This window comes from Phyllostomus hastatus, unplaced genomic scaffold (genome assembly GCF_019186645.2).
Source record: "Phyllostomus hastatus isolate PE091 unplaced genomic scaffold, TTU_PhHast_1.1 phas_contig_58, whole genome shotgun sequence".
Classification (NCBI taxonomy): domain Eukaryota; kingdom Metazoa; phylum Chordata; class Mammalia; order Chiroptera; family Phyllostomidae; genus Phyllostomus; species Phyllostomus hastatus.
This window is the reverse complement of record NW_025333916.1, coordinates 56,390,882-56,406,681: the sequence shown is the minus strand read 5'-3', so window position 1 is coordinate 56,406,681 and position 15,800 is coordinate 56,390,882. Positions and strand designations below refer to the sequence as shown.

The following is a 15,800-nucleotide window of genomic DNA, read 5'->3' as shown; positions in this document are numbered from 1 at the left end:
CTGTGTTTGCTAGGAGACACAGGAGGTTTACTTATGCCTTCAGTGATTCTGAGGTTGACTGCCAGATTCACATGGTAAATCTAATGCTGCCGTTGGGACTCGCCACCAGACTTGCCTTATCCCTTGCCATTCATTGCCTGAATGGCTGAGTTCATTTAGGGTTACAAAATGGTAATTTCCCAAATCTGATTTCTTCCATATTAATACAATGTTCTCTTACCCGTCAGGACTGTTGGTTGCCCTGAAATGTTTAGCTCTTGACTTTTAAGTACAATTTTTAAAGTTAAAAGGCATTCCCCTAGTTCTTTTCTGTAAAGGCCGAAGAGTTGTATTATTGCTGATTTTATTTCTTTTAAACACATACAAAAAAAAACCCTCAAGCTAAAATGTTTAATTATGAAAACCTTTCCATACCAAGTAGAATACATTTTAGTGGGTGATAAGCATAATGTAGTTGTTTTAGCCTCGGCGTCTTTCTGGGGACCCCTCTTCAAAGCTCTGTCCCTTGAATCACAATTTTTATGCTTAAGGAATGCAAATTATATTGTAGTACAAAAGTTTGGACCTAGTGTATTTGCTGAAATGTATAAAAAAATACCAGTCAAATCACTCAGCATTTTACTCTAATATAAATTACAGTTGCCTCAGTAATTGAGAACTCTATTTTACCAAGCACATTTGTTCAACATGAGATTAAACTTTAACATTAGAAGGCCTTGAATAACAGAATTCTGACGCTATTTTAGGGAAAAAACAGAAGCCCAAGATGTTTTAATGCAGCTGATTGATTATTCTTGTCCAGTCATAACTACCGTCAGGAGCCCTGGCTGTGAGTTCGGCTTTGCCTGGGCTCTGCCATCCTCGTATGTAAAGTGAGAGATTTGAACCAGACGTACTGCGGGTTCTTTTTCAATTCTGTATGACTCTGGGAGAATTTCAGAAGTGTGTTAGTTTGTATAGTTTTAGTATCTTTTCTCTTTTCAATTACAAAGTCCGTTTATGTTTTGGTTATATTATTAAAGAAATTTTATTCTGTGTGGAAATGATATTCTTACATATTTGATAGAAGAAAAGGTTTTTTTACACTCCTAGGAATTTCAAGAGCAGTTGAAAATCACCACCTTTAAAGACCTGGTGATCCGGGACAAAGAACTGACCGGGGCCTTAATTGCTTCCCTCATCAACTGCTATATCAGAGATAATGCTGCTGTCGACGGCATCAGCCTGCACTTGCAGGACATCTGCCCGCTGCTGTACAGCACTGATGATGCGGTCTGTTCCAAGGTACGGTGCTCCGTCAGCTCCTCCGAGTCCCCTACAGAAGAGGAGCTTCCGTGGTGTGGTGAACAGCACGCCAGAGTTGGAATCAGGAGCCACCTTTTTGCACTCAGTATGTGACCTTGACAGGTTTCCGAACCTCTCCTGGCTACAGAATCCTCATGTGTGTAAGAAAGGGGTGGGAATACGTGATTTCTTAAAATCCATATATATTTAAGTTTTTCATAAAAGAATCTTAAACTCTTTTCATAAAGAATTTCTAGGCCTGGCTCTGGCTGGCGTAGCTCAGTGGATTGAGCGCGGGCTGGGAACCAAAGTGTCCCAAGTTCAATTCCCAGCCAGGGTACATTCCTGGGTTGCAGGCCATAACTCCCAGCAACCGCACATTGATGTTTCTCTCTCTCTCTCCCTCTCTCTCTCTCTCTCTCTCTCTCTCTCTCTCTCTATCTCTATCTCTATCTCTATCTCTAACTCTATCTCCTTCCCTTCCCTCCCTAAAAATAAATAAATAAAATCTTTAAAAAAAAGAATTTCTAGGCCTTATTTAAAAAGATGATGGTTTGCCCTGGCCGGATGGTTGCTCAGTGGATTGAGCGCCGGCCTGAGATCCTAAAGGCTGCAGGTTCGATTCCCTGGCAGGGCACATGCCTGGGTTGTGGGCCAGGCCCCCAGCTGGGAACGTGTAAGAGGCAGTTGATTGATGTTCCTCTCATACATCGATGTTTCTCTCCCTCTCCTTCTCCCTCCCTTCTCCTCTCTCTCAAAATAAATAAATAAAATATTTAAAATAAAAAAAAAAAAGGTGATGGTTAAATATGCCTCTCCTTAGAAATTAAGGAAAATCTCTAACACCTAAAGTAAGTCTGTAATGAAGCAGAGTTAATTGGGCAATCTTTATTGATCCTTTCCTACAGGTGGAAGGAATTTAAAAAATCAGTATCGTGTGGACTGCCTGCTGACCGATAAAGTATTGATTAGGCAAGAGATTTGCCAGACAAAGAGCTATCTTGCTTAACATGTTTGTGAGAGGAATTAAGAATAGCTAGGATTGTTTGGTCAAAAACTTTTCTGCGTAAAATTAAGAAGAAGTAAGTTTGTAGAGTTGTTTTTATTATTGATTATAAGAAACCAGATGTACATTTAGACGTAGACTAAAACTTACGTTGACAGCATCATCTGCATGCTTGATTTTATGTCTTTTTAAGTTCTTGTCATTTCTACTTTAGGCAAATGAGCTTCTCCAGCATTCCCGACAAGTTCAGAATAAGACGGAGAAGGAAAGGATGTTGAGGGAGTCACTGAAGGAGTATCAGAAAATCAGCAATCAGGTCGACCTCTCCAATGTTTGTGCTCAGTATAGACAAGGTGAGAAACAAAACATCCTTCCTTCTTTTCTCTTCTGTTCCAGATTACTTTATTTGAAGGAATGGCACAAATGAGAGACATAAGTGGGTGATTTGGTACAAGTTCCAGGAAAGGGAAAGGTAACCCCGACATGCACATGCTGCTCTGGTGACCAGGGACGTTCCCGCCGTGGCCGTGGGAAGGCAGCCGGCGGCCGAGCTGTCCTCGCTGTGTCCCGGTGTGTGCTTGTCACAGAGATGCTCCGCCCTGGGGCTCGGGCCCCCAGCCTGTGCACGTTAGTCACGTGGTCACCCAGCTGTGTGACGGATTTCACCTGCCCAGCCAGGTGGCGTGTCTCAGTGAAGTCACACAAATAAGGGTCATTTTTTTCAGTGGCCAGTTTGTGCAAGCCCAGTAGTGACTGTTCACACTTATTCCATCACGGTCAAAGTAGTAAGACATGGACAGGTAGACAGAGGGAGTGTGAGCTCCAGGTTGACCCTGGTGGTTGCTGGTGGCCTCCAAGTCCTGGTGGCAGTTCTGGCGCACCCGTGAGGTGGACATGGTCGTCATGATGGGCAGCTGAGGACAGGCGGCTCCGGGGCACTGGCGCGTTGGCGGGGGCCTTGGGGTGCTCCTAGGCCCTGAGGCAGTGGCAGAAGGATGGATCTGGGCGGCTGGCTGGGACGGGGGTCGAGCACCAGGTTCTTTCAAGCGCCATCGAAGCAGGAAACCACAGTGACTCTCAGTGAGGACTGTCCTTCCTAGCTTCTCAACTAAGCGGACAAATGACTGTGTGACTGAAACGAGCTAGTGATGAAGAAGAGCCTCTTCCCAGAGGCAAGTCTTCTCCAAGTTCACTGGCCCAAGTACATGACACAGGAAACTCAGTGCTTGTGCTTCACTTTGTGGCGACTGCGCTGGCCTCCGCAAAAGCAGTAGTGCCTTTTTATGTCTTCAGATGTGACCCTTTTTACCGTTGGTGTTTCAGTCCTGGTTCGGTTAAACTCCCATCTGTATGAGACTGCTTGCCCGGTCACATTTAATTTTAAAATGCTTAAAAGCTTTTGTTTAATTATCAATATACTACCTGATGTAAAATATTATCTAGTCAAATTTAAAATTACTTTAAAATTAAATCTAACATAACATAAAAGTAATAACTCATATAAAAGATACTGTTTTGAATCCCAAGACTTTTTTCAACAATTAACTCTAACTCTCCCATTTGTTCTTTTATTATTTTTAAAGATTTTATTTATTTTTAGAGAGAGGGGAAGGGAGGGCGAAAGAGGGACAGAAGCATTGACCTGCAGGAGAAAGAGGGACAGAAGCGCCACCTCTCAGTACCCTCCCCCAGCAGGAGACCTGGCCCCCCCACCCAGGCATGTGCCCTCACTGGGAATCGAACCGAGTCCTTTGGGTTCACAGGCCAGAGCTCAGCTCACTGACACAAACTAGAGCATCCTGTTTGTTATTTTAAATAGAAAAGTTTTTTCCAGTGAAGAAAATATATTCAAAGCTGCCATTTAGTCATGTTAGGTCCTTGTTCTCTGGGGACCTTGTTCTGTGGTAAACTCATAAGAAGTATTTTATATGATATTGTCACCAGGGTGACTCATGTGCAAGGGAAATCGAATAATATTTGATGGGTATTTTTATAAGCCAGATAAGAGAAAACATATCCAGCTTAATAGCAAACCTTGAGTCTTCGTCCTTTGTCTTTCCCATCAGTGCGTTTTTATGAGGGCGTGGTGGAGCTCTCTCTCACGGCTGCTGAGAAGAAAGACCCTCAGGGTCTTGGACTCCATTTCTATAAACATGGAGAACCAGAAGAAGACGTCATAGGACTTCAGGCTTTCCAGGAAAGGTAAGTTTTATCATGTTAGCAGACTTCTCTGTGTGTCAAGTTTGATTGATAGTATTAGGGAAGTAGTATTTCAAATACAATGCTTATAAAGTTCAGATATGCTTTCACACTTTTAAAAAAATCTATGCTTTCACTTTAAAGTGACTGGTTTTATTAAAAGCCTGTATCAGGATTATAATTCCTCGCCTACAGATAAAGTTTTCATCTGCTAGAAATTCCTAAGTACTCACAAATGTTTTAGAAGTTGCTTCTGTGGTTTTGCTGAGACTTTGTTCATGTCCATTTTAAATGAGATCACTCGGAAACAAAACTGGCTCCTCCCCTGCCTCCTGATCTGTTCTTCTGGGTGAAGTATGTTATTTTAAAGGACGATTTTTAAATGTTCGAGAATTAGCAAACACACAAGAAATAAAGTGCCATGTCCATAAAGGAAATACGTACTCTACCTAAGACATGGTTTTCGTTAAGACATTCACTTTTGTGATATCACCTTTTATGTTTAACCAAATGCTTCTCAAACCTACTGAAAAATTATATGATTTCTGTTACTTTTAATACCAAATATATACATATATTTATTCTCCAAAATAGCCTTTAAATTCTTGTATTTAAAATTAGATAAATCAGTTACTGTCTAATCAACGTAATTGCTCCTTTCCCGTTCTTCTTCAGACTAAACAGTTACAAGTGCATTACAGACACACTCCAAGAACTGGTGAATCAAAGTAAGGCTGCTCCTCAGTCTCCCAGTGTCCCCAAAAAACCGGGGCCTCCTGTGCTGTCGTCGGACCCCAACATGCTGAGTAATGAGGAAGCAGGACATCACGTACGGGACAGCGTCTTTTCGCTCTGAAATACATTGTGCTTAGAACTTCTGTGTGGTGGTAGTGGTAGCATAGTCATCTTGTGAAGGGTAGTAAGTGCTCGTAGAACATTTAAGGATACTCAGTTCTTTCCAGGGGTTAACAAGGCCAAGGGCTCATGACGTCCGGCAGCAGAGCCTTGATCTGTGCTAATTTTTCCTGCTTTCTTTATTTCAGTTTGAACAAATGCTTAAATTGTGTCAACGATCCAAAGATGAGCTCTTCAGTATTGCCCTGTACAATTGGCTAATACAAGCTGACCTTGCAGATAAACTGCTACAGGTAAAAAATGGTTTCTTATTCCAATGTTGTTAATTTCGATAAGTAATGTATTTTTTCCCAGGGTACAAAACAGACCATTGCTCCAATTTTTTTGTTATTTACCAGCTGATTGGCATGTTTATATTGTGGGACGTGAATCACTGGATTGTAAATTAGGGGACCTGAGCCTTGTTCCAGCTCTGCCATTCAGTCACCACAGACTTCACACATCTCTTCCCTCCCTAGTCTGTGTTTCTCAGCCTGTGAAACGAATGGGTGGCCTTTGATCATTTCAAGGATGCCCTTGAGCTCAGAGTTTGGGACTCAGTAGCTGTGGTCTCAGGGTTTATTAAAAGATTTATAATTGGATCATAGTAAATTATTTTTATCAGCCTAATGCAAGTATCTGAGCAACTCTGTCATCAGCTGTGGTAAAACAAAGAATCATTTGTAATGAGAAAATTGCCCTCTCTCATATCTGTCGTTGGATTATAGTTTTGCTTTTATGCCCATAAAGTAGTGCACCTCTGTGGTTATCTTTAAAGTGTTACCCTCGCTGTGTAAAGAGCAAGTGGGTGGTGAGGAAATGTTTCCGGGTGCCTGTCCAACTTCCAGGTCACTTCCCCATTTCTGGAGCCACACCTATCCCGAATGGCCAAAGTTGATCAAAACAAAGTTCGCTATATGGATTTGCTCTGGAGGTATTACGAGAAGAACCGAAGCTTCAGTAGCGCCGCCCGCGTCCTGTCCAAGCTGGCCGACATGCACAGGTACGGCAGCGTGCTGGCCGTGCGGGCGCGGTGGCCCAGCCACCTCGAGGTCCATCCGGGCTGCGGAGCGTGAATGAGACTCCGCTCAGGTTCTGCATGTGCAGAGTTTTTGTGCTTTTATTTGGATTCATCTAAAGTTTACCATTCTCTCTTTCTGTTTGTTTTGTTTTTAAGAACGTGTAGGAGATTCTAAAAGAATGCATAAGGCCTTTTTTATTCAGACTGTCTTCTAAATCCTTTTCTCTAAGATATGTCATTAGATTCTTCCTACTAATGACAATTATTTGCTATTCTTTTTTTTTTTTTAAGATTTTATTTATTTATTTTTTAGAGCGAGGGGAAAGGAAGGAGAAAGAGAGGGAGAGAAACATCCATGTGTGGTTGCCCCTTGCACTCCCCCAATTGGGGACCTGGCCTGCAACCGAGGCATGTGCCCTGACTGGGAGTCGAACCAGTGACCTTTTGGTTCACAGGCCCGAGTTCAATCCACTGAGCTACACCAGCCAGGGCTGCTATTCTTGATTAAAAGGACAAAAGCTACTTCTGAAAGGTTTTCAATGTTTTACCAATTCCTGACTAATTTTCTGCACCCTGTCATTGGGTTAAATTACTACCAAGGTCTTGGAAGGTTATCAAATCCTGTTAAAGAAAACATTGGGGTTTCTAATTAGATTATCCTGTCAAAAAGACAATGTAATAAAATTAGGGTGCATGTGTGTAAAGCAAATGTGTTCCTAAAAGGTAGAGAACTTCTGGATATTTCATAACAAAAAATTAATACTAGTTTTAACAGGTGAAAGGTTACTGTCCGAGGAAGGAATGCAGAAGGAAAGCCAGTGGGGTGGAGGTGGTGGACTGGGAGGCGTGGAAGGGGAGGGGCTTGGGGCGTCAGTGGAGGCCGTTGGAGGGTTTTAGGAGAGCATGTGAGAGCAGGTTTTTGTTTTTGAGCGGTCACTCTAGCTGCTCTGCAGAAGACTAAGTGTAGTATTGGCCACGTTAAGGCAAAGGAATGAAGAATTTGAGGAGCAGTAAAGAATATTCTTAATTTAATTTTAGAAGAGTCCAAATTTTAATATCCTGAACTAAAGTTTTAAAATAGGAAGTAGCTTTTTTGGACACAAACATGTCTGTATTTTTTGCCTTAAATTGTGGCTCTCTCTTATTAGAAATCCTCTAATAATTTTTTCAAGTTTCAGGTGGTTTTTTGTGTGTCCATTTGGTATAAAATAGTGTGTCGTAATTGATGTGTTTGTATCTTGGAACCGTAAGAATTCATACAAATAAAAATGAGTGTTTTTCCCCCCAGCACAGAAATCCCACTTCAGCAGCGACTGGAGTACATTGCTCGGGCCATTCTCAGCGCCAAGAGCTCCACGGCCATTTCCTCCACAGCTGCGGACGGCGAATTCCTTCATGAGCTGGAAGAGAAAATGGAAGTAAGTGATGATACTAAGCCCTGTTCACACTGAGCACTTCTGTTCTTCCTCTAGTAAATGATAGGTCTGTAGCAGTCAGAATTATTCATTCTCGTCTCGTCTGCCCATATTTTTTCAGTTATTTTCATGTTTAGATGTAAGTCGTGGAAGACTCATGATGCAGCATTTGGGTCACACTATGGTTGTAATTTAAACCTTTTCTCTGTGGCACTTCTAAGGTTTTCCTGACTATTCCAACGCGAAGCAGATTACATCACATGCACCATTTGTTCTGGGAGCTAAAAAGTAGACATAGGGAGTAGAGGGGACCACACCACCTTAACTGAGAGACCCCAAGAATGTATAGTAGCCCCAACACAAAAGCTTATTTCTCAACCGCAAAAAGCCAGAGTGGGTATTTTTGATTGACGGGTGGCTTTCTTCCACTTGGTTGATTTTTGCAACCCAAGTTTATTTTCTGGCTCTCCTGTTATCTTTGGCCTTATTTTTTTTTTCTTTAGTTAGAGGGAGGAAGGGAAAAAGCATGTAAGAAGCACATGCTCTCTCTTAGAAACCTCAACTCCAAAGTGACATACTTTACTTTCACTCATGGCCCTTTGCAGAGAAGTTAGTCTTCTGTCCACACCTCCCTGCAGCGGGGCTGGGAAGTGTGGTCTGGCCATTCTTCTGGCTGCCGCCGTGGGGGGAACAGTTAGGGTGGGCAGTCAAGACACTGCCACAGTACCTTTCCTGGGAAATCTTTTATGTTGTGGTGGGGAGTTGCTGGTCTGTTATGACAGAAGTCTTTATTACTACATTAACTTCAAGAAACTTAAAGTCAGGTACTAGCAGTCATTTCTTTGAGTACCTATTGATTTTTCGTAATGAAATCAACATTCCCTTTTGTCTGCCCAAACTAGGTTGCTAGGATCCAACTGCAGATACAAGAGACGCTGCAAAGGCAGTATTCCCATCATTCTTCTGTACAGGATGCAGTTTCTCAGCTGGATTCTGAGCTAATGGACATAACTAAGGTAATGAAAAAGCAAGTAGAATTCCTGCAGCTGTCAAACAATCACCTAATACCTGCAATTCATGGTGGGGTATTTTGCGTTTTATTTTTTTTGTTTCACAGGGAAGAGTAACCTACTTCCCTAAAATAAGATCAGCCATCCTTGGCAGCATGTCCCCAGACTGACGAATCACTGCTGTGGTGTTTGCCTTGAGAAAGAGCTAACCAAACTTCTCTTTCCAGGCCAGTAACTGTCGAGATCTATCAGCATCACGTGGGGCTTGGTTGAAACTCGTGCCAGCTCTTTTATTGCCTTGCTTCTTGTCTTGAAAAAGTGACATCTTTGCTTCGCTCTCCAAGCCTCTCTGTAGCTTTCTGAGCAGTTCTTTCTTCAGTTATCCTTGGACATGGCTTTAGTGTCCTTAAGTACCCTGAGATATGTCCGTGTTTCCATGATCCTTCAGACCCTGTTTTAGACAATACTGATTGTACAAGAAAAGTCATTGGGACATCTACCAGCCGAGAGTAAAGGCACACATCCTCAAATCTACCTGCGTGGAGTTAACCATTCATTCACCATTTTAACCCAGAGTTATGACCAGTCCTACACATCTTATATTTTTGTGTCACACTTTAGGAACTTTAGATAAAATCTTTGGTTTTTAACTTTGAAGTAATATTTCACTATTAGTTTATGGACGCTGACCTCTGGTTGGATGTATGATGTTGACATTTTCTCCTACAGCTCTACGGGGAATTTGCTGACCCATTTAAACTCGCAGAGTGCAAACTTGCAATAATTCATTGTGCCGGTTACTCAGACCCGATATTGGTGCAGACCCTTTGGCAAGACATCATAGAGAAAGGTAAGTGTCCGATCCCCACTGCAAAGGTCTGTTCAGCCCACGTTACTTAGTGACTTGGCAGAGGGACAGATGCAGGCTGCTGGAGGCTCGCGTGTCCAGGGCTCATGGCAACCGTCTGCTCCTGCGTGGAGGGTGGTCCCCTGGAGAACGCACCCGGGCCACATTGGAGAGGACTCTCAGAGGGGATCACTGTAGGGTTCGTGCTGCTTACGGGAGACTTTGAGGCGCTTCCCTCAGAGCCGCCTCACACACTCGGCCCCGGTGAGATGAGATACGAGTACGGCAGAGACCAGCAGACCCAGAGAGGCCTCTCCTTCCATTAGTGTGAATGTTGGCTCCTTGGCTCCGGGCATTTTATCCCTTGAAATGATAAAAGAGCCCATTTAAACTTCACCTGAAAACTAACCGGGGTCCCCAGTGACACACTCCGTCTTGCAGAGCTGAATGACAGCGTGACGCTGAGCTCCTCCGACAGAATGCACGCGCTCAGCCTGAAGATCGCCCTCCTCGGCAAGATCTACGCCGGCACGCCGCGCTTCTTTCCCTTGGGTGAGCCGTGGCCTCGGGCCGCCCTGGGCTCTTTCCTTGGGGTGGGTCTCTTCCTCACTGACGCGGAAGAATGATCAGCTTTAGAGCGAAATGATTTCTCTGTTGCTGTGGAGCAGTTTAATTCTGCCGCTGCAAAAAGAAAGACCTCCAGAGAATAGCAGGACTTGTGGAGGAATAGTTCAGAATAGAACTTCCAAGTTCATAGATGTGTCTCAGGACAGTGCAGACAAACAGACCGCAGTGGTAATATTGTTGGTAACCCACCCCATACGTATTCGTAGGGAGAAACGGCCGGTGGTTTTGTGAAGGGTTGTTTGATTGATTCCACCCCTTTTGTTATAGTGAGGGCATGTTTTTCTTTAAAATGGCAGGCGCTCATCTTAAAAATGCAATAGGCTAGCTATAATGGTCATATAGGGGACCAATTATTATACATCATTTGCCAACCTACCATGTTCTCTTCCATTGTAAAATAATACAATCAACATAAATACACTGATAAAGTAGAATGTAAACCACTTTGCGTTTTGGGAAACATTGAACAACATGATCATGCCCACAACACATCACTAAATTCTGTACACATCAGGATACAAACTTACAGACCATCTCTGATTCAGTGTTTATTCCCCAAACATGCCAAGAAATAAAACCATTAGAATCATACCGTTATTTCTGGTAAGTACAGTACTGTACTTACCTGCTATGCCATTTCATTGGTCAGAAAAGTAAAGAGCAAATATATACATTTTATAAGTATGTGAAAGATGACAATTCTAATACTAAAGAAGCCACATTCTGCACAATCGCTTTTGAGAGTGTTTCTGCTTTGACTTGAATTTTTCATTGTGGACTCAGAGAGGTCGAGGGTGGAAGAGGTCTTCCTTTTCCTGTCAGTCTGTCCGCGGTGAGCGGGCCACACAAGACCGCAAAGCAGGACAGGATGGGGTTTTGTCACCCGTCCAGAGCCGCCGCGTGGTCGTCCGCAGGGGAGGTGCAGGCTCAGCGGCAGCGTTCTCAGGGACTCTTCTTGCTCTCGGGCGTTCACGTCGGCCAGTCTCGGGTTTCGGGATCATGAATGGGAATTCGAATGTCACTGTTAGGGTCTAACTTACAGTTGGCAGTCAGCAAAAAGTAAAAATGGCTTAGCACACTAAAATGATCAAAATGAATCATTTGTGAGTCCTTGGGAAGTGCATTCTAAAAACATATTTAGTATGTCTAAATTCAGGATGCAGTAGTAGCCTTTCTTGCCTGAAAAGCTGTTAAATCAAAGATATATTGATTGTTAAAGAAATATCATCAGTGTTCTCTCCAACAGCGGGGTTGTGAACAGTCTCTTTTTTATTGTACCTCCCTATGTTTTCCAAATCCAGTAAAATGCTATTTTTTCCTAATAGCTTTGAAGTGTGTAATTCAGTGGTCTTAGCATAGTCGCAGGGTTTTGTGACCATCGCACAGTTAAACTCAGGTGGCTTTCATCACCCCAGAACGAAACCACGTCACAGCCACTCCCACTCCTCCGGCCCTAGGCAACCACTGATCTCTACTTTCCACCTCCAGGGATTTGCTCATTGACATATCTGTCTTATTTTTATTAAACTTTTTTTTGAGGCGCAAATTGCTCAGTGGTGAGAGCACATCTCCTGCAGTGCTCGTGGTGGCTGCTGCGCTACCTGCCCCTAAGGAGGGGCTGGTGGCGTCCCCAGCACCAGGGCAGCACCAGACACCAGGGCAGCCCCAGGATGTGCTTGCACTGCTGCCTGCCGGCCCTGACACTCGTGGGTGGGTCTACAGCGCAGCAAGGGGCTCTCGGATGCAGACCAGTGTGTCGTCCTTGCATAAAGCATGAGCTCTGGGAGCCCAGCCGAGGGCCGTGCCCGTCCCCGTCCCCAGGTTCACCACGGAACTGGTGACAGAAAGCCTAAAGCGACCCCTGTTGGAAGAGTGCTGTGGCCATGGCTGGGGTGACTGGGAGAGGATTCCGCCACTTCAGGCTATGTTTGACGGGAGGTGCCAGGTCCTTAGGGGAGGGAGGGAGAAGGGGAGAGGAACTCGGACTGGCTGCCTCTCACTGGTGCCCTAGCCAGGCGCCAGGCCGCAGGATTTTGCTGACAAACTGCGCGCCCCTGTGTGGCGTTGGGCAGATCCTGAGAACTCCCTGCATTCACCCGTGAGAGCGGCTGTCAACTTACTGGAGGGAAAACCTGCCTTGAATTTAGGGGAGCTTAAATGTCATTTATCTCTCACTTCTTCACTTTGACTCAAATAAGTACTTGGTTTTATTAAAAGGATTTCCCCTTATAAACTGCTCACTTACGAATGAATAAGACTTACTTTTTAATATCAAGAGTTAACAACCCTACAGCAACAACAACAACACGGCAGTTACGAGAGGTGACAGGCGTGTTATCTAACGTGATTGCAGCGAACATTCTACAGTGTGTGTGCATCCCGTCGTCGCGTTGCACACCTTAACCTCACACACTGTCACGTGCGAGCTGCGTCTCAGTGAATTCTCCGGGGAAAGAGTTGGCAGCCCTGTGTTCCGGCCCTCTCTCCCCCAGATTTCGTCGTGCAGTTCCTCGAGCAGCAGGTCTGCACCCTGAGCTGGGACGTGGGCTTCGTCATCCGGACGATGAATGAGATCGGGGTGCCCTTACCTCGGCTGCTGGAGGTGTACGATCACCTGTTCAAGTCACGGGTAAGCAAAATACCAGCTGAAATGAAATCATTTATTTAAAGTTACGTAACTTTTTTGTAGACATAGGAGTGGTTTATTCTGTTGCATGTTTGTAAGTCTCTCAACGTGTAATAGATCAGAAATTTGCTTCATTGATTTAGTATCAGAAATTACAAGTCAGACTTTTAAGACCAATAATGAGAGGGGTTTTGCTGTATATCGTGACAAAAATCAAATATGCTTTTTAAAATTAACATAATATATGTTTTATTCTTGGAATAGGCTAAATGCATTACATTAAGAATCATCATGTACTTTAAATTGATCTAAAACACCCATGCTTAAAGGTCTTCCTCACCATGTTGCACCTTCTTGGAGCAGCAATTTTCAACCTTTTTCATCTCATGGAAGATGTAAACTAATGACTAAAATTCTACCACATACCAAAAAGTATATTTTTTGTTGATCTGGACAAGAAAAGGGTGTATTACTGATGGATTTACCCAAAAATAAATAATTAAATAATAGTAACTGCCTGCCCTTTTTGCTCCAAAGTGACTTTTTAAAAAATGAAGTGCCTGTACTTGCACATAAGGATCTCTGACCAGGAATTACCCAGTCAGACACAACTTTACTGTGCAATGGGACCGGTAGGGTGCAGCTCTGTGACCTCTGTATTTATGGTTCCAGACAGAGCATTCGCACTGGACAGCTGCTGATGTGTTGTCTGTTGTCAGTTTTTACTTGACAGTCTAAGGGAAAAGAGGTCCGTGCCCCTGACTAAACAGTCAGGTACTGCATGTTTTAAAAGTTCTTATGGCACACTGGTTGAAAATTGCTGTTTTTAGACTATATCTTGTAATTTTTACTTTATCTGCAATAACAGATTAAAATAAAACTTTGTTGAACTAAGTGGTGTCACTTATGGCAGCGTCATCAGAGTGTCCATAGTGTTTGAGAAGGTACCCGAGCGTCTCGTTTAAGCCTCCCAGTGAGCCTGTGATGGAGCAGGAAGCAGTGTCCCCTCTTCTACTCCCTCTGATGAGGGCGGGGATGTTCAGGAACCTGCTCTGCACACATGGCCAGTGACAGGCGAGGGCAGAGGCAGAATTGAGATTCTTTGACTATTGATTTAGTCTCTTACTTACAATATCAGACTGAGTCTGCATAGGTCCTCAGTAAAAGTGATGTCCCAGATGAAAAGAAGAGATGTATTTTTTTCTCTTACTTCTGGTTCCTAAATAGGAAATACACATGATGCTCTACAAAGTAGATTGGTGTCATCAAATATTCCTCTTAAATAACATCACACTGCAGTTGTCAATATTGTTCAAATATTAATCACCACCAGATAAGAAGTTTGGTAACACATAATATTCAATACTTATTTTAATGTCAGTAAATTTTGCTACGGACTCTTGAGGGCTGTTTTAGCTAACATCAGTGGTTGAAAAATCAGTTGGCAGCAGTTTGCCTTATAACTTACAGTGTGTATTTTCTTAACAGGATCCATTCTGGAACAGAATGAAGAGGCCACTGCACCTTTTGGATTGTTTACATGTACTGTTGACGAGATATGTCGAGAATCCTAGCCAGGTTTTGAACTGTGAGAGGTAACTGTGAATTAAATATTGCATTACATAGGGGAAGCTTTTAAGTGATTCTAATAAATATCTGGGTAACAACTTTGGACAGAATGGGGAAAGATACTGAGATTATAAAGAAGTACAGCAGATTCAGGTTTTTTATGTTAACAGTAACTATTTGAATGAAACTAATTGACATGTATGTAGGGTCAGCATTTTTTCTATTTTTCAGGCCTTATGCAGAATTCTTTCTACAAGTGAAAGGATATCATTTATGAATTACTTCTAAACTCCCTTTGCTTTGAATTAGTGATCAAGGACAGTTTAATTATGAGTTTGTGATATTATTGGCCATTTTAAGGTATATTTGTTTGAAAAGGCCAAAAGCATGTAAATAATTTAACATTCATTTAAGGGATCATGCTTTACTGCCATACTACATTAGAATGAAGAATTCTAATAATCTTCAAAAGAAAAATGGCGGTTTCGTGGTAATCCAACTATCCCCCCGCGTGTCCTCCTCTTTTCATTCGTTTGCCACGTACTTCATCACCTCATCCTCGCCCTTCGAGGGAGCATACGGCCGGCGGAAGTTGGAGGGGAGTCCTGTGGGAAGGAATGTTGCACGTACGTAGACAGTTGACCTGGAGTCTTTTCCTTCTCAGGAGAAGATTCACGAACCTCTGCCTGGACGCCATCTGCGGGTACCTGGTCGAGCTGCAGTCTATGAGCTCCTCCCTAGCAGTGCAGACCGTCACGGGGAACTTTAAATCACTTCAGGCAAAATTAGAACGGCTTCATTAATTACTGTGATGTACTCTTTCCCATCCATTTTGAACTGTAAAATAAAACCTCATCTGGGTCCAGATATCAAGTGCTCTAAATCTAAGCAATCAAGACAATCTTAATAGAAATGTGTTTTTCATAAGTGGCTGGTATCTACAAACAATGCATTTGCCAGATGAATTCTTTTTTTATTACTGCTTTGTTTAATAATCAGGTCTAAAAACAACTAAGTTTTTTTTAATCCTTTTATTAAAACAAGGATAAGGAATATTTAGAAACACTTATTTTGAATTTAACCACAGGCAGAAATTTTGAATTTATTGTATTCATTTTTAAGTTAATCCAAAGATGGTTGATATCAAAATTTAAATAGGCTAGCTGAGCAGTCATTCCCATAATACTGGATTCTACAACAATCCTTAAAAAAGCAAACATACACTGTCTCATAAAACTTCCTTAGGTGTTGGGTTTATCCTTGGAAAGAAATTTCCTCCAGCTACTACTGATGTCAGTTACA

The 15,800-nt window shown here is 42.9% G+C and overlaps 1 protein-coding gene across 1 annotated transcript in view; it reads left to right on the top strand.

Moving 5' to 3' along the window:
* The window catches only part of NUP155 (nucleoporin 155), a 54,544-nt gene extending 39,179 nt beyond the window's left edge, over positions 1-15,365 (top strand). The window contains exons 23-35 of the mRNA XM_045848170.1: positions 1,093-1,284; positions 2,505-2,643; positions 4,357-4,492; positions 5,165-5,318; positions 5,533-5,637; positions 6,232-6,386; positions 7,693-7,822; positions 8,722-8,835; positions 9,559-9,679; positions 10,118-10,228; positions 12,796-12,932; positions 14,418-14,524; positions 15,163-15,365. Coding sequence (XP_045704126.1) covers positions 1,093-1,284; positions 2,505-2,643; positions 4,357-4,492; positions 5,165-5,318; positions 5,533-5,637; positions 6,232-6,386; positions 7,693-7,822; positions 8,722-8,835; positions 9,559-9,679; positions 10,118-10,228; positions 12,796-12,932; positions 14,418-14,524; positions 15,163-15,301 — 1,740 coding nt within the window. The 3' untranslated portion in view covers positions 15,302-15,365. The remainder of the gene's footprint in view (positions 1-1,092; positions 1,285-2,504; positions 2,644-4,356; positions 4,493-5,164; positions 5,319-5,532; positions 5,638-6,231; positions 6,387-7,692; positions 7,823-8,721; positions 8,836-9,558; positions 9,680-10,117; positions 10,229-12,795; positions 12,933-14,417; positions 14,525-15,162) is intronic.
* Positions 15,366-15,800: the final 435 nt, after the last annotated feature.